At 48.3% G+C, this 26,233-nt stretch overlaps 1 protein-coding gene across 4 annotated transcripts in view; it reads left to right on the forward strand.

Annotated features, from left to right (window-relative positions):
- The window catches only part of fbxo16 (F-box protein 16), a 109,172-nt gene that overhangs the window by 49,733 nt on the left and 33,206 nt on the right, over window positions 1–26,233 (forward strand). For all 4 annotated transcript variants that reach the window (XM_072498545.1, XM_072498547.1, XM_072498548.1 and 1 more), the window contains 2 exons: window positions 3,662–3,826; window positions 24,289–24,494. In XM_072498545.1, the coding sequence (XP_072354646.1) occupies window positions 3,662–3,826; window positions 24,289–24,494 (371 nt within the window). The remainder of the gene's footprint in view (window positions 1–3,661; window positions 3,827–24,288; window positions 24,495–26,233) is intronic.

Genomic DNA, 26,233 nt, shown 5'->3' on the forward strand with positions numbered 1-26,233 from the left:
TTTATTCATAGATGGGACTTTTGCGAGCTTGGGAGCATTGGAGGAAAAGTATAAGTTACCCCGGGGGAATTTCTTGAGATATATGCAGGTGAGGGCGTTTACTAGACAACAGGTGAGGGAATTTCCGCGGCTCCCGACACAGGGGATACAGGACAGGGTGCTTTCAGGGGTGTGGGTCGGAGAGGGCAAGGTGTCAGAGATTTATAGAGAGATGAGGGAAGAGGGGGAGGAGTCGGTGGGCGAACTAAAAAGAAAGTGGGGAGAAGAATTAGGGGAGGAGATAGAGGAGGGTATGTGGGCTGATGCCCTAAGCAGGGTAAATTCCTCTTCCTCATGCGCCAGGCTTAGCCTGATTCAATTTAAGGTGCTACATAGAGCACACATAACGGGGGCAAGATTGAGCAGGTTCTTTGGAGTGGAGGACAAATGTGGGAGGTGTGGCGGGAGCCCGGCAAACCACGCACATATGTTTTGGGCGTGCCCGGCACTGGAAGGGTATTGGAAGGGAGTGACGGGAGTGATTTCGCAGATGGTGAAGGCCCGGGTCAAACCAGGCTGGGGGTTAGCTCTATTTGGAGTTGCGGAAGAGCCGGGAGTGCAGGAGGCGAAAGAGGCCGATGTCGTGGCCTTTGCGTCCCTCGTAGCCCGGCGCAGGATCCTACTCATGTGGAAGAAGGCGAAACCCCCCGGACTGGAGGCCTGGGTAAACGATATGGCGGGGTTTATTAAACTGGAGCAGATAAAGTCTGCCCTGAGAGGATCGGCTCAAGGGTTCACCAGGCGGTGGCAGCCATTTCTGGACTACCTAGGGGAACGTTAGAGGGAAGACAGATGACCAGCAGCAGCAACCCAGGGGGGAGGGGGGGAGGAGGCTTAGTTACTTGTATATTATTATTATTATTGTTAAAAAGTTTTTTAAAATTCTGTTTTGTTATTGTTACCGTTTCGCTTGTTTTGTAAGCGGGAAAAATGTTGCTCAGGGAAAAAAATTTCAATAAAATATATATTAAAAAAAAAAAGATTTGGCATTAAGCAAGCTTAATTTGTGTTTCTGTACTAGTATGCTAAGAAAGAGTTAGTTTCACTTTAAACTTTTCCTGCATTGTAATGAGGTTTTATGATCCTGAAGCGAAGACAAGGTACAGAAAACTAAACTGTTGCCTTTTAATAGAGACGCCACAGAAGAACAGAAAGCAGTTAGAGTTCAGTTGGAATGAGGTAACCCAGAAGCAAGGAGCATTTCACGGAAACTGCTGGAACAGGGATGTAGAGAGGCTGCAGAGAACAGGCCTGAACCTACAAAACAGAAAAGTCCCAGAACCCAGAGAATGAGATAGAAGACAGTTCCAGGGAGACAGGGGGGCGGGATTCTCCCATCCCGCGGCAGAGTGTCCACTCCGTTGTAAACGGTGTCATGTTTTACGATGGCGTGAACGGGCCGCTGGCAGGAGTAATTCTGGCCCCTACGGGGAGCCAGCACGGCGCTGGAGCGGTTCACGCCACTCCAGCTGCCGATCCCGGCATGAACTGTGCGCCGCGGGATCCGCAGTGGTGCCGGCGCCAACTCGCGCATGTGCATTGGCGCCGGCACCAACGCGCGCATGCGCGGTGGCCTCCTTCAATGCACTGGCTCCGACGCAACATAGCGCAGGAGTACAGGGGCCGGCGAATGGGAAAAGAGGCCAGGGGACAGAGAGGCCGGCCCGCCACTCGGTGGGCCCCGATCGCGGGCCAGGCCGCATCGGAGGCCACACACCCCCACCCACAGGCCACCATCCGACCCTAGCACAATCCTGGGCCGAGAATCGGCCCCGGGCTGAGAGAATCCCGTCCTGAAAGTCAAGGAACAAGGACAGGGGTCTGGGGAAAACGTCCTGTTTGGTGAAGTTACTAGAGAGGCTCGAAGTTATAAAGAGCAAAGCTGCTGAAAGTGAAGTGGATTTGAGAGAAGCCAGAGATCCAAGGTGACCCAAAGGTTGGTGACGCTTTCATACGGCATGCGAAGCAGTGGTGTTACGTTGCCATGGCTGTGTATCTGAGAGATTGCATGGAAGCTTGAATACACATTGCGATCCAGGGCAGACAAATATTGGACGGAGAGGTTGAAATTCTGGAGGTGGATCCGAGTGAAGACATCTGAGAAAATGTGTCGTTTGGGGGAAGATTCAAGACGTGTTCTTCAAGAGCAGAGATTGAAAGCCCAAAGTTCCAGTGAAATCAGTTGGCTCACAATGTGACGAGCATCTTGGGGGAATTGCTGAGAAATCCGTACAAGTTCTTTTGGGGGACATCTGCCTCTTGGTTTCAGAGAGTGGTGTGTCTGACCACCCATTGGTTTACATGGGCAGTGTCGCCCCCCCCCCCCCACCCCCCCCACCACCCCAGCCCCCCGCCGTGACTCTGTTAAATAGCCACCTTCCATGTATCTAACCAAAAGAAAAGTTAGGATCTATCAAGCCGGGTTAGACCCTGGGATCTGACTTGCTAAATAGTAACATCAGCTGGGATCGTAACACCAGTTAAACAAGCTAGTAGTTTGTGGAGTTCATAGGTGTTTGTGTAGAATGGGAGAATTCCATCATCCTTACTGTGCTGTCTGTGTAGTTTGCTGTAATTGAGGATAACTTGATTGCACATTATTACACAAACTGCAAGTTGTGGGAGTTCCTGCAATACAGAGCTGCTGTGTTATGGAGCAGCAGCAGCGCCAAGAAGCCATCCTCAGCGCCTTCATGTCTAGGATTATGTCCAACATTTGATGAAAATGTGGATATATTTTGACTATTCCTGAAGTCAGAACAATGCCCTGGACTTTGTGTGCTAAATCTGGACTTGTACAGTCCATTTCTACCTGTTAAAGAAAGAAAGAACTAGATGGCTATTTGAAAGAGTAGCCTCAAGCACAATAGCCTGAATGACCTCTTTTGCGCTGTATGATCCTCGGAAGGTAACAGTGAATAGCTTGCAAACAGAAGTTGTAAATTTAGAACTCTGAGCCAACTTGTTCTTTAGGTGTGGTGGATACTGGTAAAGCCCGCATTCTTCACAACTTTACATAGTGCTCTCACCACTACAGGATGTCCTAAAGTGTTTCACAGCCAATTAAGTACTTTTGAAGTGTAGTCACTATTGTTTTGTAACAAAATGTAGCAGCCAATTTGTGCATAGCAAGTCTCCACACACAGCAATGAAATAATAATCTGTTTTACATTGTTAATTGAGGGATAAGTATTGGGCAGGACGTCAGAAAGAACTCTTTGGCATTTCTTTGAATTATGTTCCTGGGAGAGCAGACAGAGTCTGGCGTTAACCTCCCATCTGAAAAACAAAACCACCAACCGTGCAGCACTCCCTCAGTGTTGCATTGGGAGTGTCAGCCTAAGCTTCTGGAATAGGATTTGAATTGTAAACTTCTTACAGAAGGAACTGAGCCTGGATCTGTGCTGTTGCAGTGACATCCCTTGAATATATTGCTAGTGCAGTGCAGAGTGGCCACTGACATACTGGGACTCAAGCACTGTCTTGTGGAAATGTGTTATATGGCATGGACAGCTTTTCGCTGCTTTCACACAATTAGACTGAACACACAGATTTACATATGTACGTTGCTGCTCTTCAAATTTCACTAAAAATGAGCTGTGTCCTTTTTATTGCATACTAGGTGAGTTGGCATTGGAAAGATTTGGCTGAATTGGACCAACTTTGGATGCCAAAATGCCTGAGACTGGGCTGGTACATCAGCTTCACACCGACTCTCTATGAGCAAAGAATCTGGAAGAGGCACTACATTGAGATGGTGAGGGAACTGAATGTCACCAAACCTACGGTTAGTAACAGATCTCCTCTATCCGCCTCAGAGTTTAATTTGATAGCTGCAATAATGCATATATTTCCAGTATTGGGCCAGTTAACAGACATTGGGCGGGTTTATCCGTAGTGCGGCAAGCCGTCGAGAGTCTCTGTTTTGCCGGCTGGTCAATGGGGTTTCCCTTTGTGGGGCAGCACCACTCCATCGGGAAACCCCCGAGCTGCCGGCTAAAGGGAGAATCCCGTCAGCGGAGAATTCAACCCCCTGTATCTGAAAATCTAGGAAAAGTTCTGGAGGTGTTTCCAAGTAAACACCAACTGTCATATTACTGTATACAATACTGTTGCAGGCCTATTAAACTAACATAAATATGATTGAGCTGGTGGCACTGTGTGCAGTGGTTAGCACTGCTGCCTCACGACGCTGAGGACCCAGGTTTGATCCAAGCCCTGGGTCACTGCCCATGAGGAGTTTGAACATTCTCCCCGTGTCTGCGTGGGCTTCACCCCTACAACCCAAAATGATGTGTAGGGTAGGTACATTGGCCATGCTAAATTTCCCCTTAATTGGGGAAATTACTTCTTTTAAATTACAAAAGAAATACATGTTATAAGATGTACTCATCAGAATTAACGTATTATTCATTATTTTGTCGAATAATACATTTTAATTTTTAAATTGAAGTGTTTGATGCTGTGACAGATCCCCAATGTTTGTTTTTGCTGCATTTCTAACTTGAGCTGGAATATTCAAAGTGGAAAATTCGGAAAGCTGCGGGCCGAGAGTCTCTGATCCAGGTTTACCCTGCCAACGAAAATAGAGAATTTGGCACTCAGCCAAAACTCCGTTCACTGCAGGGGACCGGAGAATCCCACTCATGTGAAAAGACGAAGAATCCTGCCCACAGCCACTGCTGTTCCTTTGTCTTAGCTTGAGAGCCGGATGGAAAATAATGATACATACCCCAGGAGTATTGTTATATTAATTTCAATTTTAAATTGGTCCAATTAACAGCATTGTTAAAAAGATTTGTTTGAATTCTCAGTCATAAGGCGTATAACACGCATAAACAATTGAGCAGCACATGATTCGATTGCAGGCCTATTAAACTAACATAAATATGATTGAGCTGGTGGCACGGTGCGCAGTGGATAGCACTGCTGCCTCACGACGCTGAGGACCCAGGTTTGATCCCAGCCCTGGGTCACTGTCCGTGAGGAGTTTGAACATTCTCCCCGTTGAAGAGGTTGTTTGATTAGGCTCAATGCTGAGTTAAGGTTGTTTACACCTGTGGATTCCTTATGGGGAAAGATTTGTTGACATAGCGTCGTTTGTGGCAGCACTGCTTTGGGGTTGGTTAGCTCAGTGGCTAGCTGGCTAAAGTGTGATGCGGAATGACACCAACAGTGTGGGTCCAATCCCGATACCAACTGTGATAGTTCATGGAAGCCTGCCCTATGCTTGTGCGTGATGCCCCTCCAGCTATAAGTAACCAATTGTCTCTCCCTCTCTCGAATGGAGAGAGATGCCTATGGTCCTTTTTGGACTACGACTATAATATTTTTTTAAAGTTTAAAGTAGCCAATTATTTTCTTCCAATGATGGGGCAATTTAGCATGGCCAATCATTCTACCCTGCACATCTTTGGGTTGTGCGGGTGAGACCCATGCAGATGCAATGTGCAAACTCCACATGGACAGTGACCCGGGCCCGTGATTAAACCCGGGTCCTCAGCGCCACCGTGCTACCCCCTATAGTACTTATTTACTATATTACTTACTATGCAGATTTCATCAATTCACTGAGGGCAGGCCGAGTCGGGGGCAAGTACCTGCCTAGTCCACTCAGGTTAATTCGATGATATTAATGAAAAACAGCACATTGGCCATGCGGATAGTAGCCTTTGATGTTCCCTGCCCTCGAGGATTCAACCTGAGTCTGCATAATAGCTCTAATAGCAGTGCCTCGCCCATGCCTCTGCTCTACCACTGCAAGCTGTTATTCGTAGGTGGTTAGTTTTGGTTAAGCGCCTTGGGGTGCTTTACTACTTTAAAGGAGCTACATAAATTAAGTTTGTTGTTGATTAATTAGAATGAAATTGTTTTTACCTTCATTTTGCTAGTCTGGAGGTAAATTAGAAGACTGATACTCCATGTTTTTCAGTTTCCAATTCCACTGTGCCATACTAATTAAGGACTGACAGAGCTTGCACATAATCATTTTTCATCACCTAAACTAAGTAGAGGGGGACAGGATTCACATGAAGGAATATTTGGAAAGTTAAAGAGAAAAGTCAAGGCAATAATGCAGGATAATGACTTTGCAGGAAGGGACAGAGTGTACAACCATGAATATCCCAGCAAAGAAGGTTAGAATCAGCATAAATGGTAAAAAGACAGAATTAAAGATTTTGTCTGAGTGCCCAACCAGTTTGATTGTCCATTCAGACTTCACGGCCGCGATACTCCTGGATCACTAGACCCAGGCGGGATTTCCAATGGCCCATTGAATCAGATGGCGGTGCCAAAACAGGAGTCTCACTCGGCGGTTAAACCCGTTGCGAGGTCCTGGCCTGCTGCACTTAGCCCAGTCAGCTTCTCAGCCAGAGCAGAAAAGAATGGATTCTCAGCCACAGTATTCATAACTATTATATTCAGATTTTAACACATGTCCCAAAATTAACTATTTGCAAATTCTCTTGCATGATCCAGCAGTAATCTCGGTGTTCCTAACCCATTTCTCCATGACCTTGTCTACAACGGTCTGTTTGTCCTTGCCATTTATTACCGCAGATTGGCTAAATCTAGTCACCATATCTATCTACAAAGTGTAGCAAAGAAATACCCAATTCCTCGCCCCATACTTTTAAGCTGATTACCACTGCTTCATTAAATTCCATCGCCAGTGGCAGACTCACAACAGGATGTGGTGGTGCTTTTGATATTTAACACAAATGTCACATTGAGCCATAACTTGTTCAATAAGGTTGGCTTATTTTTTATCAACTACTCCAGCATCTCGCAGAGAGTTTTCAATTTCTTTGACACTGGATCTGCGAATTGTCTGTATAATTTCCAGATAATCCTTTTCTTGTCCATCAAACCTGTATCCCCAAAAGTTAATATACCGCTTGGGGGCCTCTATCTTGCTTTCTCAATAGCAGGCATCAGTAGCCTGTTCGTGTATAATGCAGATTGATGATTTTCCCAGACACAATCACTTTGTCACTCTCCATGCCTAATTTCATCTGTGTCTTTTCTAATCGAAGATTTGTTCAACAATAGAGGTTTCTCACTAGAGTCCACATCAGTACTAATGAAGAGATTGAGCTCAGCTAGCTTGTTGAGAGGACAGCTTTTTTGGAAGACGTTAGTGTGTTTTCATTCCCACACCTTAAGCAGTTGGAACTTCCAAACTGCTTAACCTTCTGCTGATCTGCCTCGTCGAGATATCCCAGGTAACAATTTTGCCAATCCATTCCCGCACACTGTGGAAGTTCAACCGCTAGCTCGCACTGTGCAGTTGAATGATTCAGCAACGAATATAATCATCACTATATTCAATGACTCTCAGTGACCAACATAATTCTTTCCTAGCAATCACCATCACCATTCTGAGCAGCGGAATGATCTGTCCCATCTGTTCAATGATTATTTCGCTGAGGGCGATACATTGCGTAATGATATTTAGAATGACAAAATGTCAGTTAATCATTCCCTGTGCATTCCTTGGACTCAAGCGCATATAGTCTCCAACCCAGATCCACTTTTTGTCTCGATTCTCAAATTGACAAAATGTGCGGCCATCTTCAGGCTTCCTATCAACAACACCCGTATCTTTGTGCTTAAATCTGCATCTAACATTTTGGCGATCTTGAACTTCGGTAACCATGGACTCTTTCATCCTTTGCTTTACAACAGAGCTGTCTGTATTTGACTGAAATGTAGCTAGAAATGACTGCTTTCCCAAAAATGTTTTTAGGGAAGTATTTCTTTAGGGAAGAGTCTTTCCCAAATTAAACCCCCGTTAATACCAAAAGTCTATCAACATGAGAAACATGTGCACAGTCCAGTAACTTGAAAGCCAGTATGGACTCCAGGATTTCAAGGTTAAGCTTTTTCAGCCTCTTACACCACTTATCAAAGTCCATAATATACTCTTTCATAGACTGACAATCTGTTTTCTTATATCTATTTAAAGTTCATCACACTTCGGGGGGATTCTCCATTGGCTAACGCTGAAATCGGGAAACGTGATTGGGCGAAGGATAGGTTCCAACACTAAAATTGTGGCAGCCGCCGATTTGGCGCTAAATCACAATTCTCCGTCACCTCGACAGCGGTGTCAATGCAGTCCAGAACGCACATACAGTAAACACCGTTTGCATATCATTAATGGGCCTGACCCGGTATTTTCCAGGACCTCCGCGATGCTCCGCCTCCGATGGGTAGATTTCCCGACGGCGTGGTTCACTTGTGCTTTTAAAAATTGTGAAACCGCCGTCATGGCTGCTGAGGGAGAGAGAGGGGGTACGAAAAGTGTCCAACATCACCATAATGTGCTAACAGTGGTGCCGCTGGCCGGGGGGGCTTCTTCCAGAGCCGTGGGGAGTAGCGGGGTGTGGCCAGGAGGTGGACTATGGAGTGGGCGTGGACAGGCAAGGAACACCATTGCCACAGCGGTCAAGGCAGCCATGCAGGAGGAAACCCACGCAGACACGGGGAGAACGTGCAGACTCCGCACAGACAGTGACCCAGTGGAGAATCGAACCTGGGACCCTGGCGCTGTGAAGCCACAGTGCTATCCACTTGAGCTACCGTGCTGCCCCTATAATGTTACAGTGCATTGGTGAGACCACTATGTCCAGTTTTACCCAACTTACTTACATGTTGGCATTAGAAGCAGTTCAGAGGAGGTTCACTGGGCTGATTCCTGAGATGAGGCGTTTACCTTAGGAGGAAAGGTTGAGCAGATTAGGCCTAAGGAGGCTTGACAGGGTAGATGCAAGCGGATGTATCCTGTTGTGAGGGAATATAGAACTAGAGGCGCAGTTTTTTTTAAAGTATGTTTATTGTGTTTTACATTTTGTAAAATAATGCAAAAAGTTACGAAATAATACATCACCATAAGCAGCGAAGGGGAAAAAACAGAAGCAGCTTAACTCACATGAGCATGGCATGGAACAGGAGAACGACATTGAAACAGGCTTAATACCATTATTTCCAATACAGCCTTCTCTTTCCAGATTCCAGACCATCTGCACCCATGCAGGGACCAGGAACGGATTCATCAAACCCACCCTTAAAAAACAAACTAAATACACAGAAATCCCACATCTATGGGGAGTTACATACACATAGTATAACGCAACTAAACCCCCAAAACAGGGCCAGAGCAGAACCACAATTATAAAGAGAGGTAAGGAGGAAGAGCGGGCAGACAACAATAACAACACGTTCAGACTATGATCAAGCCCACAGGTCCTTGCAACCGAGAGAAGAAGGAGAAAATAAAACAAATGAGGATTTTAGCATTTTATCTTGGCTCTTTCTCACATAAAAGACCAATTAAAAACTTCCAGGGGCACGGTGGCACAGTGGTTAGCACAGCTGCCTACGGCGTTGAGGACTCTGGTTCGCTCCTGACCCTGGGTCACTATCTGTGTGGAGTTTGCACATTCTCCCCGTGTCTGCGTGGGTTTCACCCCCACAGCCCAAAGATGTGCAGGTTAGGTGGATTGGCCACGCTAAATTGCCCCTTAATTGGAAAAAATAATTGGGTACTTTAAATTTTTTTTTTTTAAACTTCCAGGGTTTTTTAAACTTCCATGGTTCAAGCCATGTAGCCTAAGAAAATACATGTATCATATGTGCACCAAGTTGAAATGCCGGATTAAAAGTCAATTAGAGGACTTCCGGTGGCGGCCGTGAAGGAGTAGGTCGCACATTTGGTAGCTCCTGCTCGGGACGGACCTTTGGACCTTTTCCCCAATTTGTTCTCGGATTTTACTTGAAAGATTGATAGTGACTCGACCGTGAGGAGGAGTCCCACACCAATGCATGGATAGGCGGACCAGGAGTGCTCACAAAGGAAGAAATAGGCGAACAGAGAAGGCCTGGGTTGAAGCTGCAGCGGGAAAAAGCATGGCGGATGAGCTGAGTTCTGACTCGACAACCCAGCGGTCGACAGAGCAGTTGATGAAGTTTATCAAAGAGGGCTTCGCCAAACAGAAACAGGAATGCTTGGACCCGATTAGGGAATCGATTGCTCGGCTGGAACAGAGATTGGATGCTCAAGATCATCGATCCAGAAAGTGGAGAACACTGCCGAGCACGAGGAACACCAAACAGCAATGGAGGTGGAGATGGGGATGCTGAAAGACCAGCAGAAAAAGCTCCAGGAGAAGGTGGAGAATCTAGAGAATAGGTCCCGTTGGCAAAACTTGAGGATCGTTGGTCTCCTGGAGGGGTCCGAAGGAGCGGATGCAGGGGCATATATAGCGGGTATGCTCGAGAAGCTAATGGGGGATGGGACGTTCACCCGACCCGTGGAGGTGGACGGAACACTAGCGAAGAAGCCGTGTGTAGGTGACCCCCCCCCCCCCCCCCCCCCCCCCCCGAGGGCGATGGTGGTGAGATTGCACAGATACCTGGATACCTTTTCTAAGGTGGGCCAAGCAGACACAGAGCTGCAAGTGGGAGAATAGCATCCTGTGCATTTACCAAGACCTGAGCGCGGAGAAGAGCGGGATTCAACCAAGTAAAGTCGACCCTTTTCAAGAAGAAGGTAAAGCTTGGACTGCTGTATCCGGCCCGTCTTTGGGTCACCTATGAGGAGCAACATTTCTACTTTGAGTCGCCCGAGGAAGCAATGGACTTTGCCAGAAGGAAAGGGCTGGCAGGGGACTGAGATGTTTGAACTTTGCTGCAATGTTCACGTTAAAAATACTTTTGTTTTATACTTGTATTGCCTTCTGTATCGATCCTGGAGCTGCCGCATATTTTTGTAAGTTAAAGTTTGCATTTGTACTGGTGGGGGATGGAGGTGTGAATTTTCGATGTGGGGTTTTGTTTTCTTTTTGTTTCGGTTAACTGGGCTGGGAATGTTTTCTCTTGCATATGTGTGTCTGAGCAGGGGAGTGGTGGGAGAACAAGAGGTGGGAAAATGTTTGGCGCCATGGGCGGGGGCTACCAAGCTGGCTGGGTGGGCTGGCTCACGGAAGCGCAGTGGGGGGTGAGCAGATGTTATACTTGTGAAGGGGGCTGTTTTTACTGTGCTGTTAATGGGGGGAGGAGGGAGGAATTGCTCTGCTGATGGGGGAGGGACTGTTGCTGGGAGACAAAAGGGAGGTCGGGGACGGAGGCTGCCATGAGGCGGCCCTGCGGGTGCGCGGGGTGTGAGCTGGAGACTGGCCTAAGAAAGCTGATGGCTGAGAGGGGGGGGGGGGGAGGGGGTTGCCGAGAAGCCCCCCGACCAGGCTGATCACTTGGAACGTTAGAGGGCTAAACGGGCCGGTTAAGAGGGCATGCATGTTCGCACATTTAAGGAGATTGAAGGCGGACGTGGCAATGTTACCGGAGACGCACCTTCGGGTAATCGATCAGACTAGACTAAGGAAGGGATGGGTTGGGCAGGCATTTCATTCGGGGCTGGACTCTAAGACTTGATGGGTTGCGATCCTGATTACTAAGCGAGTGTTATTCGAGGCGGGAAGAATAATTGCGGATGTGGGAGGTCAGTACATCATAGTTAGTGGGAAGCTGGAAGGTCTGCCGGTGTTACTCGTAAATGTCTGCACGCCAAACTGGGATGATGTGGAGTTTATAAGGAGGATGTTGGGGAAGATCCCGGACCTGGACTCTCATAAGCTGGTCATGGGGAGGGGACTTCAACACAGTCATTGACCCAAGGCTAGACCGGTCGAGGTCATGGTCAGGCAGAGTACAGCAATGGCAAAGGAACTAAAGGGGTTTATGGAGCAGGTGGGGGGAGTGGACCCTTGTAGGTTTGGGCGGCCGAGAGTGAAGGAGTTCTCTTTCTACTCACACGTACATAAAGTGTACTCCTGGATCGACTTTTTCATCTTGAACTGGGCTGTACTGACGGGGATAGTGGACATTGAGTACTCAGCGATCACGGTCTCGGATCATGCCCCGCACTGGGTGGACTTACAGGTAAGCAACGAGTGTGGCCAGCGCCCGCATTAGAGATTGGATGTCGGACTGTTAGCAGATGAAGAGGTGTGCGGGCGGCTGTGGAAATGCATCCAGAACTATCTGGAAGTAAATGACACGGGGGAAGTCTCGGCAGCAATGGTCTGGGAGGCGCTGAAGGTGGTGATCAGAGGGGAGCTGATTTTGATATGGGCCCACAGGGAGAAGGTAGATAGAGCAGAGATGGATCGACTGAGAGGGGAAATACTTCAGGTCGACAGGAGTATGCGGAGACCCCAGAGGCAGGGCTTTTAAGGGATCGACGGAGGCTACAGGTGGAGTTTAGCTTGCTAACTACAGGGAAGGCAGTGGAGCAGCTGAGGAAGGCAAGGGGGGCGATATATGAGTATGGAGAGAAGGCCAGCAGAATGCTTGCGCAGCAGCTCAGAAACAGGGAGGCAGCCAGGGAGATTGGGAAAGTAAGGGACAGGGATGGGAACCTGGTCGGGGTTTCAGCAGGGGTTAATAGGGCGTTGGAGTTTTATAGCAGGCAATATGAGTCGGAAACCCCAGCTGGGCCGGAGGGAATGAGGCAATTCTTCGGGGGCTGAGGTTCCCGAAGGTGAAAGAAGGGCTGGGGGCCCCGATTAGGATTGAAGAAATAGCAGAAGGGCTGTTGGCCATGCAGTCGGTTAAAGCCCCGGGGCCGGACGGGTACCCAGTGGAGTTCTATAAAATGTTCTCCAGGATGCAGGGGCCGCTGCTGATGACATTTAATGAGGCAAGGGAGAAAGGAGTGCTTTCTCCAACGATGTCACAGGCCACGATCTCACTGATTTTGAAGCGTGAGAAGGACCCGGAGCTATGAAGGTCCTACAGGCCGATCTCCTTATTAAATGTGGACGCCAAACTGTCGGCCAAAATCTTGTGTTCAAGGATAGAAGACTGCGTTCAGGATGTGATTTTGGAGGACCAGGTGGGATTTGTTAAGGGCAGGCAGTTGGCGGCCAATGTTAGAAGACGGTTGAATGTGATCATGATGCCCCCAGAGGGTAGGGATGTTGAGGTAGTGGTTGCAATGGATGCAGAGAAGGCTTTTGACCGGGTGGAATGGACTTATCTGTGGGAGGTGCTGGGGCGGTTTGGGTTTGGACGGGGTTTCATCGACTGGGTTAAGCTGCTGTATCAGGCGCCTGTGGCGAGTGTACGGATGAACAGGTTGACATCGGGCTATTTTAGGCTGCACCGGGGGACGAGGCAGCGATGCCCCCTCTCCCCACTGCTGTTTGTGATGGCCATACGCCGCTGGCAATTGTGCTGAGAGCCTCAAGGGACTGGAAGGGGCTGGTTCAGGGAGGGGTGGAACACAGAGTCTCGCTATATGCAGATGACCTGCTCCTATATGTCTCTGACCCACTAGAGGGGATGGGAGAAATTATGAGGATTCTGGGGGAATTTGGCCGGTTTTCGGGTTATAAATTGAACGTGGGGGTAAAGTGAGATGTTCACGATCCAGGCAAGGGAGCAGGAGAGGCGACTGGGGGAGTTGCCGTTTAGGGTGGTAGGGGGAAGCTTTCCGTATCTAGGCATCCAGGTGGCACGGGAGTGGGAACGGCTACATAAGCTAAATTTGACCTGACTGGTGGACCAAATGAAGGAAGATTTCCGAAGTTGGGACATGCTTCCGCTGTCACTGGCTGGGAGGGTACAGACGGTGAAAATGACGGTCCTCCCGAGATTCAGTGCCCCCCCATCTTTATTCCACAGGCCTTTTTTAAACGGGTGAATAGGATGATCTCTGGCTTTGTATGGGCGAGCAAGACCCCACGAGTTAAAAAGGGGATGCCGGGGGGAGGGCAGGCTGGCACTGCCGAACTTTAGCAATTCCTATTAGGTGGCAAATATAGCCAGGATTAGGAAGTGGGTGGTGGGGCGGGGGGGTCGGTGTGGGAGCGAGTAGAGGCGGCATCAGTAAGGACACGAGTTTGGGGGCATTGGTAATGGCGTTTCTGCCATTCCTGCCGGCACGGTACTCCACCAGCCCCATGGTGGTGGCGGCCCTGAGAGTTTGGGAGCAATGGAGGAAGCATGTGGGAGCAGAGGGAGCATCGGTTTTGTCTCCAATCTGCAATAATCATCCGTTTGTCCCTGGGAGGCTCGATGGAGGGTTTTGGAAATGGCAAAGAGCAGGAATCGAGCGGATGGGAGATCTGTTCGTAGAGGGGAGCTTTCCCAGCCTGAGGGAGTTGGAGGAGAAATTTGAATTGACGGGTGGGAATGAGTTTAGGTACCTGCAGGTGTGAGATTTCCTACGCAGGCAGGTCTCAACCTTCCCGCTCCTACCACCAAGGGGGATACAGGACAGGGTAGTTTCCAGAGTGGGAGAGGGGAGGGTTTTAGACTCTATAAAGAACTCATGGGGTCAGAGAAAACGCAGGCCGAGGAGCTGAAACACAAATGGGAAGAGGGGTTAGGAAGAGAGATAGAGGATGGTCTCTGGGCGGATGCGTTGAGTAGAGTCAACGCGTCCACATCATGCGCCAGGCTCAGCCTGATACAATATAAGATCGTTCACGGGGCACGCATGACAGTGGCCCGGGTGAGCAGGTACTTTGGGATAGAAGACAGGTGTGCAGGAGGACCAGCAAGCCATGTTCATATGTTCTGGGCATGCCCAAAGCTTAGGGGATTCTGGCAGGGGTTTGCGGATGTCATGTCCAAGGTGTTAAAAACAAGGGTGGCACCGAGCCCAGAGTTGGCGATTTTCAGAGTGTCGGAAGATCCGGGAATCCAGGAGGAGAAAGAGGCAGGCGTTCTGGTCTTTGCCTGCCTGGTAGCCCGGAGACGGATACTATTAGCTTGGAGGGACTCAAAGCCCCCGAAGTCAGAGACCTGGCTCACTGACATGGCTAGCTTTCTCTGTCTGGAGAAAATCAAGTTCGCTTTGAGAGGGTCAATGTTAGGATTCGCCCGGAGGTGGCAGCCGTTCGTCGACTTCTTTGGGGAAAATTAACTGTCAGAAGAGAGAAGGGGGGGGTTTAGTTTAGATTAGTGTGTAAGAAAGGTGGGACCTGTGAGGGAGGAAGATGTTCTTTGCACTATGTTTATATTTGTATGTACACTGTTTATTCTGTTTATTGTTACAAAATCACAAATACTTCAATAAAATGTTTTCTAAAAAAAAAAGACAAATAGAGGCAGAGCTCACGAAAACTTCACTGCTTCCATGCTTGCATCAAGTGACCGCCCTTGGTGGCATCTGCTGATTTGGAGAAATCTGCAGGACACTGTGTATAGGCCGTATTCTTTCTAAAAAATAAATTTAGAGTACCCAATTCTTTTTTCCAATTCAGGGACAATTTAGCATGGCCAATCTACCTATTCTGCACATCTTTGGGTTGTGGGGGTGAGACCCACACTGATACGGAGAGAATGTGCAAACTGCACACGGACAGGACAGTGACCTGGGGCTGGGATCGAACCCAGGACCTTACTGTCATGAGCCAGCAGTGCTAACCACTGCGCCACCGTGCCATCCGTATAAACTGTATTCTTTACAATGCATAATGCCAAGGGCCGAATGTTTCAGTATTTTCTATATGGCACACAATCTTTTATGCTTTAAGCATAAGGCCAGGTTAGGATCAGCATGACCTCTACCCGTTTGTATTCTATTATCTTAGAAGTAAAGCCCAGTATTCCATTAACTTTTTGATTATTTTCTGCACCTGTTCATGGAATTTTTAAAAATATATATTTTATTCCAATAATAATAATCTTTATTGTCACAAGTAGGCTTAAATTAACACTGCAATGAAGTTACTGTGAAAAGCCTCTAGTCACCACATTCCGGCGTCTGTTCGGGTACACAGGGGGAGAGCTCAGAATGTCCAAATTACCTAACAGCACGTCTTTCAGGACTTGTGGGAGGAAACCGGAGCATAAGGGGATTTAGGACTGAGCTTAGGAGGAACTTCTTCACCCAAAGGGTTGTGAATCTATGGAATTCCCTGCTCAGTGAAGCAGTTGTGGCTCCTTCCTTAAATGTTTTCAAGATAAAGATAGATAGTTTTTTGAAGAATAAAGGAATAAAGAGTTATGGTGTTCGGGCAGGAAAGTGGAGCTGAGTCTACAAAAGATCAGCAATGATCTCATTGAATGGCGGTGCAGGCTTGAAGGACCAGATGGCCTACTCCTGCTCCTAGTTCTTATGCTCAACAGGAGGGAACCCATGCAGACATAGGGAGAACGTGCAGACTCCGCACAGACAGTGACCCAAGCCGGGAATCGAACCTGGGGCCCTGCCGCTGTGAAGCAACAGTGCTAACCACTGTGCTACCGTGCCACCAAACATACATGACATCAACAAAATACACGGTCCTTCAAAGCATAAACAGTTTGTACAGTTTTCCCCTTTAAATCACCCCCCCCCCCCCACACACACACACACACACACACCTACCCGCAATGAACAGCTCCTCAAACAAAGTCATGAACAGCCTCCACCACACCACACCACGTCTTCTGACCCTCTCAACTCCAACTTAACCTATTCCAGCCGGAGTAAGTTGTACAATTCCCCCAGCTAGGCTTACTCCCAGGCAGTGTATCTGACTTTCAATTCAACAGGATCCTTCGCCGAGTCATGTGCACCCTGTGCACCACCTTGAACTGAATCAATCTCATCCTCGTGCAGGAGGAGGTCGAGTTCGTCCGTCGCATTGCCTCACACCAGAGACCCCAACCTATTTCCGTCCGAACTCTTCTTCCTACTTGCGCTTTACCCTCACCACCATGCCTAGCCCTGCTCCCCAACCACCCGTATATATCCCCAATCCAGGTCGTCAGGGAGCAGCAGTTGCCCCAACAACGTGTACACCAGTAATTGGGGAAACATCTGCCACTCCTTTCACGTAAATCCCCGTGCCTGCACCTAAAGTCACTGACCCTCGTCAGCTAAAACTTCTCCCACAGATCATCCAGCTCCACAAGCGTCCTGTCCGAGAACATATCCCTAACCCTTTGACAAAGGGCCACTGGACTCGAAGCGTTAGCTCTTTTCTCTCCCTACAGGTGTTGCCAGACATGCTGAGATTTTCCAGAATTTTATTTTGGGTTTCAGATTCCAGCATCTGCAGTAATTTGCTTATATCCCTAACCCGCTCAAGCCCCACCTCCCTCCACTTTCCATACATCCCATCCCCCTCCCCTGGCTTAAACCTATGGTTCTCACACAGTGGCATAAGCATCAACATTTTTTCCAACTTAAAATGCCTCCTCAACTGGTTCCACATCCTGATAGTCGTCTGTACCATTGGACTCCCCGTATACTTCCCCGGGGCGAACGGCAACAGGGTGGTCACAAGGGCCTGAAGCTAGAACCCCTGCGCGTCTCCTCCTGCAACCTGATCCACTCCGCCCCCTCCCACCTCTATCAACACCTCCACCTTCTCCTTTGCAACTGAGCCCTCTTCATCCTTGGTACCTTCCCCACCCATATAAACTCCAAAATCAGTGCCTTCACTCACCAGAAGAAGGCCTTAGGAAGAAAGATCGAGAGGGTCTGAAAGACAAACCGGAATCTTGGCAGCACGTTCACCTTTATGGGTGGCACGGTAGCACAGTGGTTAGCACTGTTGTTTCACAGCTCCTGGCACCCGGGTTCGATTCCCAGCTTGGGTCTCTGTCTGTGCGGAGTCTGCACGTTCTCCCCGTGGCTGCGTGGGTTTCCTCCGGGTGCTCCGGTTTTCTCCCACTGAAGGGCCATCACAAAGGGCTCAACTGCCAGCGCAAATAACAATGGCAACAGCGGGCACCCCTGCCTCATTCCCCTATGTAGCCCAAAATATCCTGAACTCGTCTCGTTCGTACGCAAACGTGGCACCAGCGCGGCAAACAAAAGAAACACTCACACCATAAACTTCGGCCCAAACCTACACAGGATTTCGAACAGATACCTCCACTCCACCCGGTCAAATGCCTTCTCCACATCCACAGATACAATAACCTCAGGTGTCCTCCCCCTGATGGAGTCATAACTACATTCAACAGCCTCCTAATGTTGCTGGAGAGCAGCTTTCCCTTTACAAAACCTGTTTGGTCGTCGGAGACCACCTCTGGTGCACACGCCTCCAACCTACACATCAACAATTTCACCAGTACTTCCACATCCATGTGCAGCAAAGAGATGGGTGAGATGGGTCTCTAGGACCCACACTCCAGTGGCAACTCACCCCTCTCCACCACCTCACTAAACGTCCCCAACAGGCGTGGGGCCAACTGTCGCAAACTGTTCATAAAACTCTGCCGGAAAGCCATCCGGCCCTGGAATCTTTGCTGACTGCATCCTACTGAGATCATCCACCAGCTTCCTCAGCCCCACCGGCTCCTCCAATGCCTGCCTCTTCCTATCCTCCAGCTCTGGGAACTCCAACCATCCAGAAACCGCCCCATATCCCCCACCTCTCCCCCTGGCTTGGCCTTATACAACTTCACGTAGTACCCCCTGAACACTTCATTTAGCTTTTCCGGCTCCAACACCAACCCCCCTTCTCCGCCCTAACTTGCAAAATATCCCTAGACGTTGCCTGGCGCTGCAGTTGACAGGCCAACATAAGTGTCGCCTTCTCTCCATACTCATACTGTATCCCCTTCGCCCTCCGCAGCTGCCCCGCCGCCTTACCAATTGTCAACCTGTCAAACTGCCCCTGCAACTCTTACACCACCAACAACAATTCCTTTGTGGGGACCGCCGAATATCTCCTATCCAACTATGTCATCTAACAGCTGCCAGTGCTCCTCCCGCCTCCTCCTTTCCCTATGAGCCTTAAACAAAATAATCTCACCTCGGACCACCGCCTTCAAAGCTTCCCAGAACGTGGCCACCGACACCTCACCATTCTGATTAAGCGTCACATAATTCCTAATCGCCACTCTCACCTTCTCACAAAACACCTTGTCCATTGTATGTCCTAATCCAACCTCCACCCCGGCCTCTGCACCTGCCTGAACTGAGCCTCACATCCAGCTAATGCGGTTTCTGATCCAAAATCACAATTCCCGCATATTGCGCCCCAACACCCCCATCAGCACAGCCAGACTCACCACAAGAAAATCAACTCTAGAGTACACCTTGTACATGTACGAGAAGAAGCAGTACTTCCTACCTCCTAGGTTCCTGAACTTCCACGGATCCACATCCCCATTCTATGCATAAACCCTCCAAGCTCTCTTACTAACCTCGAGCTTCCCATCGTCTTGGGGCTCGACCTGTCCACTTTTGGCTCCATTACAGTTAAAATCCCCTCCCATGATCAGCTGAATCCAAGTCCGTAATCACTTTTTGTAACTTCTTTACAAACCCCGCATCGTCCTGATTAGGTGCATAAACATTGGCCCCCCCCCGGATCTGGCATCTTCCTAGACCTCACAAACCCCGTTTGCTTGCTCAATGAAATGACCATCACCTTCGACTTCGATTCAAACCCTGAGTAAAATACTTGTCCCACCCATCCCTTCTCCAGCCGAACCTGATCCTTCACCTAGAGATGCTTCTCCTGCAAGAAAACCATCTTCGCTCTCAAACCCCTCAGGTGTGCAAAATCCCAGGACTTCTTGACCGGTCCATTTAGCCCGTGGACATTCCATGTCACAGTTCTTACCAGAGGCTTGCGCCTCCACCCCCTCTTTATCGTACGCCATCATCCCCCTTCGGTTCTGCCTAGCCCAATCCCACTCTGAACCAGGCCATTCAAGATGCCCCCTACTCCACCCATGACCATGCTCATCCTCCAAACCTGCCACACTACACTCACCCCTCACCAGCCCCCCCCCCATCCCCACTCCCTACCAACCGGGCCAATCATTGCAGCCTCCTCCCCCACCACACTCCCGTTCACTAGTATTACTTGCTCGTGTGGCAACTCCCGCCGAAGACCCCCTTACATACACCCCACCAACCCCACCTACGCCTGTGCAACAGGCCCCCAACCACCCTAAATAATGACGAAACCATCAACACAACCTAAAGGCCCCCCCTAACATACCCCTTACATGAAAAAAATACTAGAATTCACAATAGCTTCCTCCCAAAAAGTCTGGACCTGTAAAGACTTAATTACCTGCAAAGACTCTCATTCAAAGTATCGTCTTGCATCATTGACTTTGCCTATATCTGTGTTTCTGGAACCCACTTCTTCATTCACCTGAGGAAGGAGCTGCACTCCGAAAGCTAGTGATTCAAAACAAACCTGTTGGACTTTAACCTGGTGTTGTAAGACTTCTTACTGTATCCAAAAAGCAAAAGGTCGGAATGGGGGAGCAATTGCTTGCAAACTTACAGCTTCTGAAAATTCCCCCCCACCCGCATTGGCAACCCAGAACAACAGTAGTTTTGCAGACTTAACTCCTCTATCCCGCACTACCCCTCAGATCTCCCTCAGCAGCTTATGGTCCCTTATAAAGTAGTTTGCCTCCTCCGGCGTCTCAAAATAATACTCCTGGCCATCATGAGTTACCCAGAGTCTGGCTGGGTACAGCACCCCGAACTGAATCTGTCATCTGTACAACACCGCCTTGGCCTTGTTGAAGCCCGCACACTTCTTTGCTCGCCCTGCGCCAATGTCCTGATTAATCTGGATTCAATTATCCTCCCATTCACCGACTCGCTTCGCACTGGCCCATCTCAGGATTTTCTCCTTGTCCAGAAACCTACACAATCACCGCCCACATCGGCTCCTCTGCTCTCAGCTTTTGCCTCAAGGGCCTCTGAGGCCTTGTTCAGCACTTTCTCCTCCACCAACCTGGTCAACATCCTCGAAACGTACTTGTGGCGCTCATTTCCCCACGTCCTCCGGCAGACCCACAATCCGCACATTCTGTCATCTGGACTTGTTCTCCTGCTCCTCCATCTTCGACCACAGGGACTTGCATGAATTCCCCAGGATCCCCACCTCGGTCTCCAAAGACACAACATGGTCTCTCTGGTCGGATACCACCATTTCAACCTCCCGGATAGTCACCCCTTGCGCTTTGAAGCACTTTCCATCCAATCCAGAGACCCGCAAATAGGTGCCACTGCTCCCTCAACCGCCTTCGACCAGTCGCCGTGCATCTTCTTCTTCTGCTGTCAAAATTTCTCCTTGATGAAGCTCATCAATTGCTCCATCTGGGGCTTTCCCGCTGCCACCGACCCTTTCCCCCTCCGCCATTTTCACAATTGGTGCTGCGCCACAGGTCTCCTCCAATTCCTTAGCCAGGTCTTTCACTGTCTTCAGCCGGGTCTGATAGCCAGTAAACACGCCAATTCAGGGGAGAGCTTCTTCTCTTACACTTTCCGTTCCACTTTTCTGTCGAATCTACCCAATACATGGGTGAAAAAAGCCAAAACCAATGCCTTTGAGCTGCCCTGTGTGTGAGCACTCATTCCGTGGCTGCCACCGGTATTACTTGGGCTCCTTGATGGTACAGTTTGTGACATTATGAGAAATGTACAGAACTGTAAGTGTTAATATTATGTCCGAATCAACCACTAGAGGGAGCTAGATGCAGAACTATATAAAGCATCAATGCTAAGCCTTCTGGGAGAGTGTTGAGGAGATGTCTAGAAAACAGATTGTAGGGAAGCTAGTGTGAGTGAGAGCAGATCATAGATATTATATTCGTGTAGAGATTAGTGGTAGATGAGTGTCGATTGTATATTTATTGTCAATTGTTTATTATATGGAAGTAAGAGTCGAGTTCAATTATGTAGTGTCACGAAATCTTTAGCTTTGGTTAATACAAAAGCTAGTTGTGGTCTTTGTGAACACTACGCCAACCATCCTGAACCATAAAGAACACCACACAGTTGGCCCATTGTTGAGGAGAATTAATTACTGTGGATCCTTGTTCTCTATCTCATTTAGGTTTCCCTTACTCCACCCACTATCAGTCATAACATTTCCATTTGAACTCTCTGCAAGGTTTGACTAAAAACTGGAACAAACTGTACAGATGTTGCTTCCACACCTTTATTTATCAGACCATCTCCAACTCAATACCACTGAACCAAAGAGATTTGAGTCAGTGGCATCTAATGTTGATGTGGGTGGGATAGTCTTGCAGTCCACAAATCTCCTTAATCAAGATGATTAGATTATTTACATTATTTATGTCTACTTTTTTAATGTAGTTTTTTTTTCACACTCAACACAAAAGCACTGGACAAAAATTGTAAATACTGCCTCAAGTTTACACAAACCACTAAAAGTATTAGAGACAAAAAAGCAGCATCTCCTTTCCCCTCTGCACTGAATATCCACTCTTCATAGGTTTTCATTGAAGCTTACGACACAGAAGATGAAGTGAGATTGGCCACCCTTGACATCAAGGCAGCATTTGACTAACTGTACCATGAAGGAGCCCAAACAATCCTGGAGGCAATGGGAAGTGGGGTAATTCTCTCCACTGGTTTGAGTTATACATAGCACAAAAAAAGGTGGTTGTGTTTGTTGGAGGTCAATCAACTCAGTGCCAGAATATTGCTGAGGTGGCACGGTAGCACAGTGCTTAGCACTGTTGCTTCACAGCGCCAGAGCCCAGGGTTCGATTCCCACTTGGGTCACTGTCTGTGTGGAGTCTGCACTTTCTCCCATGTCTGCGTGGGTTTCTTCCGGGTGCTCTGGTTTCCTCCCACAAGTCCCATAAGATGTGCTGTTAGATGAATTGGACATTCTGAATTCTCCCTCTGTGTACCCAAACAGGCGCCAGATTGTGGCGACTTAGGGGCTTTTCACAGTAACTTCATTGCAGTGTTAATGTAAGCCTACTTGTGACACTAATAACGATTTAAAAAAAAATTAGGGTAGTGTCCTAGGCCCAAACATCTTCAGCTGCTTCATCAATGGCCTTCCTTCTATCTTAAGGTTAGAAATGGGGATGTTCTCTGATGATTGCATAATATTCTGTGCCATTCGTAACTTCTTAAGTTCTGAAGTAGTCCTTGTCCATACACCGAAAAACCTGGACCACATTCAGGCTTGGGCTGATAAGAGGCAAATAACAATCACACCTCACAAGTACCTGATAATGACCATCTCCAACAAGAGAGAATCTAACCATCTCCCCTTGACATTCAACGGCATTACCATTGCTGTATCCCACCCTATCAACATCCTGGTGTTACCATTGACCAGAATCTGAACTAGACCAGCCATAAAGCTCTGTAGCTATGAGAGTCGGTCAGAGACTGGGAATTCTGCGGCAAGTGACACATCTGACTGCCCAACGCCTGTGTACCTACACCACAGGGTCTGCAGAAGTTCACCCCTTCTCAATAAATACTGGCCTGATCACCATCTACAAGGCTCAAATCAGGAGTATGATGGAACACTCAGAAAACTTGACACCATCCAGGTGAAAGCAGCCCACTTAATTGGCACCCCTTCCACAACTGCTCACTTCTTCCACCACCGACGAACAGTGGCAACAGTGTGTACTATCTACAAGATGCACTGCAGGAACTCACTAAGGCTCCTTGTGGAGCACCTTACAAATCAATAGCCGCTCCAATCTAGAAAGACAAGGGCAGCATATACATGGGAACACCACCACAGGGAGGCTCCCCTCCACGTTACTCACCATCCTGACTTGGAAATATAACGCCTTTATTTTACTGTTGCTGGGTGAATATTGTGGAACACACTCCCCATCATTTCATTCATCAGCACTGTGGGTGCACCTACACCACAGGGTCTACAGATGTTCACTGCCTTCTCAAGGGTAATTAGGGATGGATAATAAATACTGGCCTAATCAGCGATGCCCACATACTATAAATTAATTTTTAAAAGCCTCCTTCTGTGTTGTATCAATCTATAACTCTATATTTTCAAACCACGCTGTTGTAAAAGTTAATTTCGAAAGTAGAGTTCCTACAGCGCAGAAGGAGGCCATTCGGCCCATCAAGTCTGCACCAACCCTTTGAAAGAGTACCCTACCTAGACCCAGTCCCTAGCCCTATCCCTGTAACCCCACCTAACATGCACTTGTTTAGACTGTGGAAGGAAACCGGAGCACCCGGAGGAAACCTACGCAGACATAGGGAGAATGGGCATACTCCACACACAAGTCACCAAGACCGGAATTGAACCTGGTTCCCTGGTGCTGTGAGGCAGCAGTGCTAACCACTGTGCCACTGTGTGATGCAACTTTGCCTGACTATATGGTCTTGGGAGGTTTATGGAAGAGATTTTACTTGATTTCCTCCTCTTTCCAACAAGAAACTTAACAAACCCTGGTACTGATTCCCGCAAACATGTTTTTATTCAGGATTTTTCCTGTTTCTAGATTCCACCCAGAGACGGGTTTATTGTGGTGGATGTCCATCCATTACCAAAGGATCCTGCAGACCAGAAGCAGCTTAGAACGGCAGCAACTCGATCCCTGCCTGGGAAAGTGCAGCTCGAGCTACCTCCCTGGCGTGGCTCAGACCGGCATCCAACAGACACCGTGCGCTTCAACTACCTGGACAACTGTGACCCCATTGGCGAAGCGTAAGGAAACCTGCTATAGGAAGCTTCAGGCCACCAACCAGGGAAGGGAGTACCCATTACGTCAGAGGGGTCTTTTGCTGTTCCAGCTCACCAGTGATTTCTGGCTGGTGTTGCCACATTCTGTGGATTCCAGAGTTTTATATCACTCTCTAGGGAGCCAGATTGAAATGGGTCACTGAGCCTCCATCCCTTTGCTTTGTCCTGGGATGTATGCGACTTTCTCTGGGTAGGGAGGCAAAGGGCCAGGCATGTTAGTGGGATATTCCCAGCCCTATTGCCAGTGTTCCTGAAGGTTCACCTGAAGGATAAGCGAAAAACTGGGGTTTCAAGAAGGAGTTGCAACAGCCTCCTACTCCTACTCCTCTTCACATAGGGTTTGAAGAAGTTGTCACAGGTGCCAACTCCTGGTTGTTTCCCATGGGGGCAGCGTGGGGGGTTGTGCTGTCAAGGACAGACAGCAAGCCCAGAAAGGAAAATGTGTTTTTGTTTCCCCATCAAGTTTATGGGGTTGACTACCATCCTATAGCCAGTGTCCATTACCACTTCTGCTTTTCTGCCTCTGAATCAAGGCATAGGTTCCTGCTCGGCATTGTGGTGGTGGTGGTGGGGGTGGGGGCATACCAAGGTACCATAAATAGCCTGAACCTGCCAATGCCGACGTGGGGATCAGTTCAGTTGAGGTACAGCACTAGGAAAAGCAAGGAAGAGGAATACTGGACCCAGTATCTTTCTGAGTGTGAATCTAACTTGGGCATTGAAAGTTTTAAAGGAGAATGTCAAAAAGATTGAAATAAAAGTATAATTAATTCACTCATTTCTATTAAAGTTAGAAATAGCTTTATTTTGGATCCAGTTGGATAGAGGACCCCAAATTAAAAGACTAAAAAATTAACAATTTTATGCATAATATGATCCTTTTTATGTTATTTTGTACAATGTTATATTTAGTTACATTGATTGATCTGACTGTCAAAAACACAAATTAAGTTTTTTTAAAATATATTTTTATTCAAGGCATTTTCAATTTATATGCAAAACACACAAAACAATCATGTTTATACTCTTGCCACAATACAAAAACCCATCAATTCCCTTGGACACCCCGCATGCCCCACTTTATAATTATAATGTAAAACAAAAATAACCCAGAACAAAACCAAACCCAACTCCTGGCTGACGTCGACTACTCCTTACTACTACCTCGAGAAGAACTCCTCCTCTGACCCCGTAATGGCAAACTTTATGGGCTGGATTCTTCATCCCGCCCTGCCAGCAGGGCGTTTCGCCGGCTGGTCAATGGGGTTTCCCATTGTGGGGCTGCCCTACGCTGTCGGGAAATCCCCGGGCTGCATTCCGACGGCCTTTATCCAGCTCTTTATCTTTTCCGGATGGAGGAGTTCTGCCAGATCACCCTACCGCTTTGGGCAGCTCCGGAGCCCGTCACACTAACAAAATCTGCCCCGAAAGGCCAACGTCAGCCTCTCTCCCCACCTGCACCACCGGATCCTCCGACACCCGAATGTCACCAACCACCGGCTCGGGGCCAATGAACGAAATTTTAATAAGACAGAGTAGGCTGTTCCTTTTATCTATTTGGTGTGTGGTTTGATTTTTGGCATACGTTATATGGGGATTGTTGTTCATTGGAACTGGTCACATAGCGACATATATCCTCCACGTAACTTCCCACACATCTAACTGTGGGCAATGGGTTGGCCCTGCATCTCTTTAACCTGCTC

Source organism: Scyliorhinus torazame, chromosome 4 (genome assembly GCF_047496885.1).
Source record: "Scyliorhinus torazame isolate Kashiwa2021f chromosome 4, sScyTor2.1, whole genome shotgun sequence".
Taxonomy (NCBI): domain Eukaryota; kingdom Metazoa; phylum Chordata; class Chondrichthyes; order Carcharhiniformes; family Scyliorhinidae; genus Scyliorhinus; species Scyliorhinus torazame.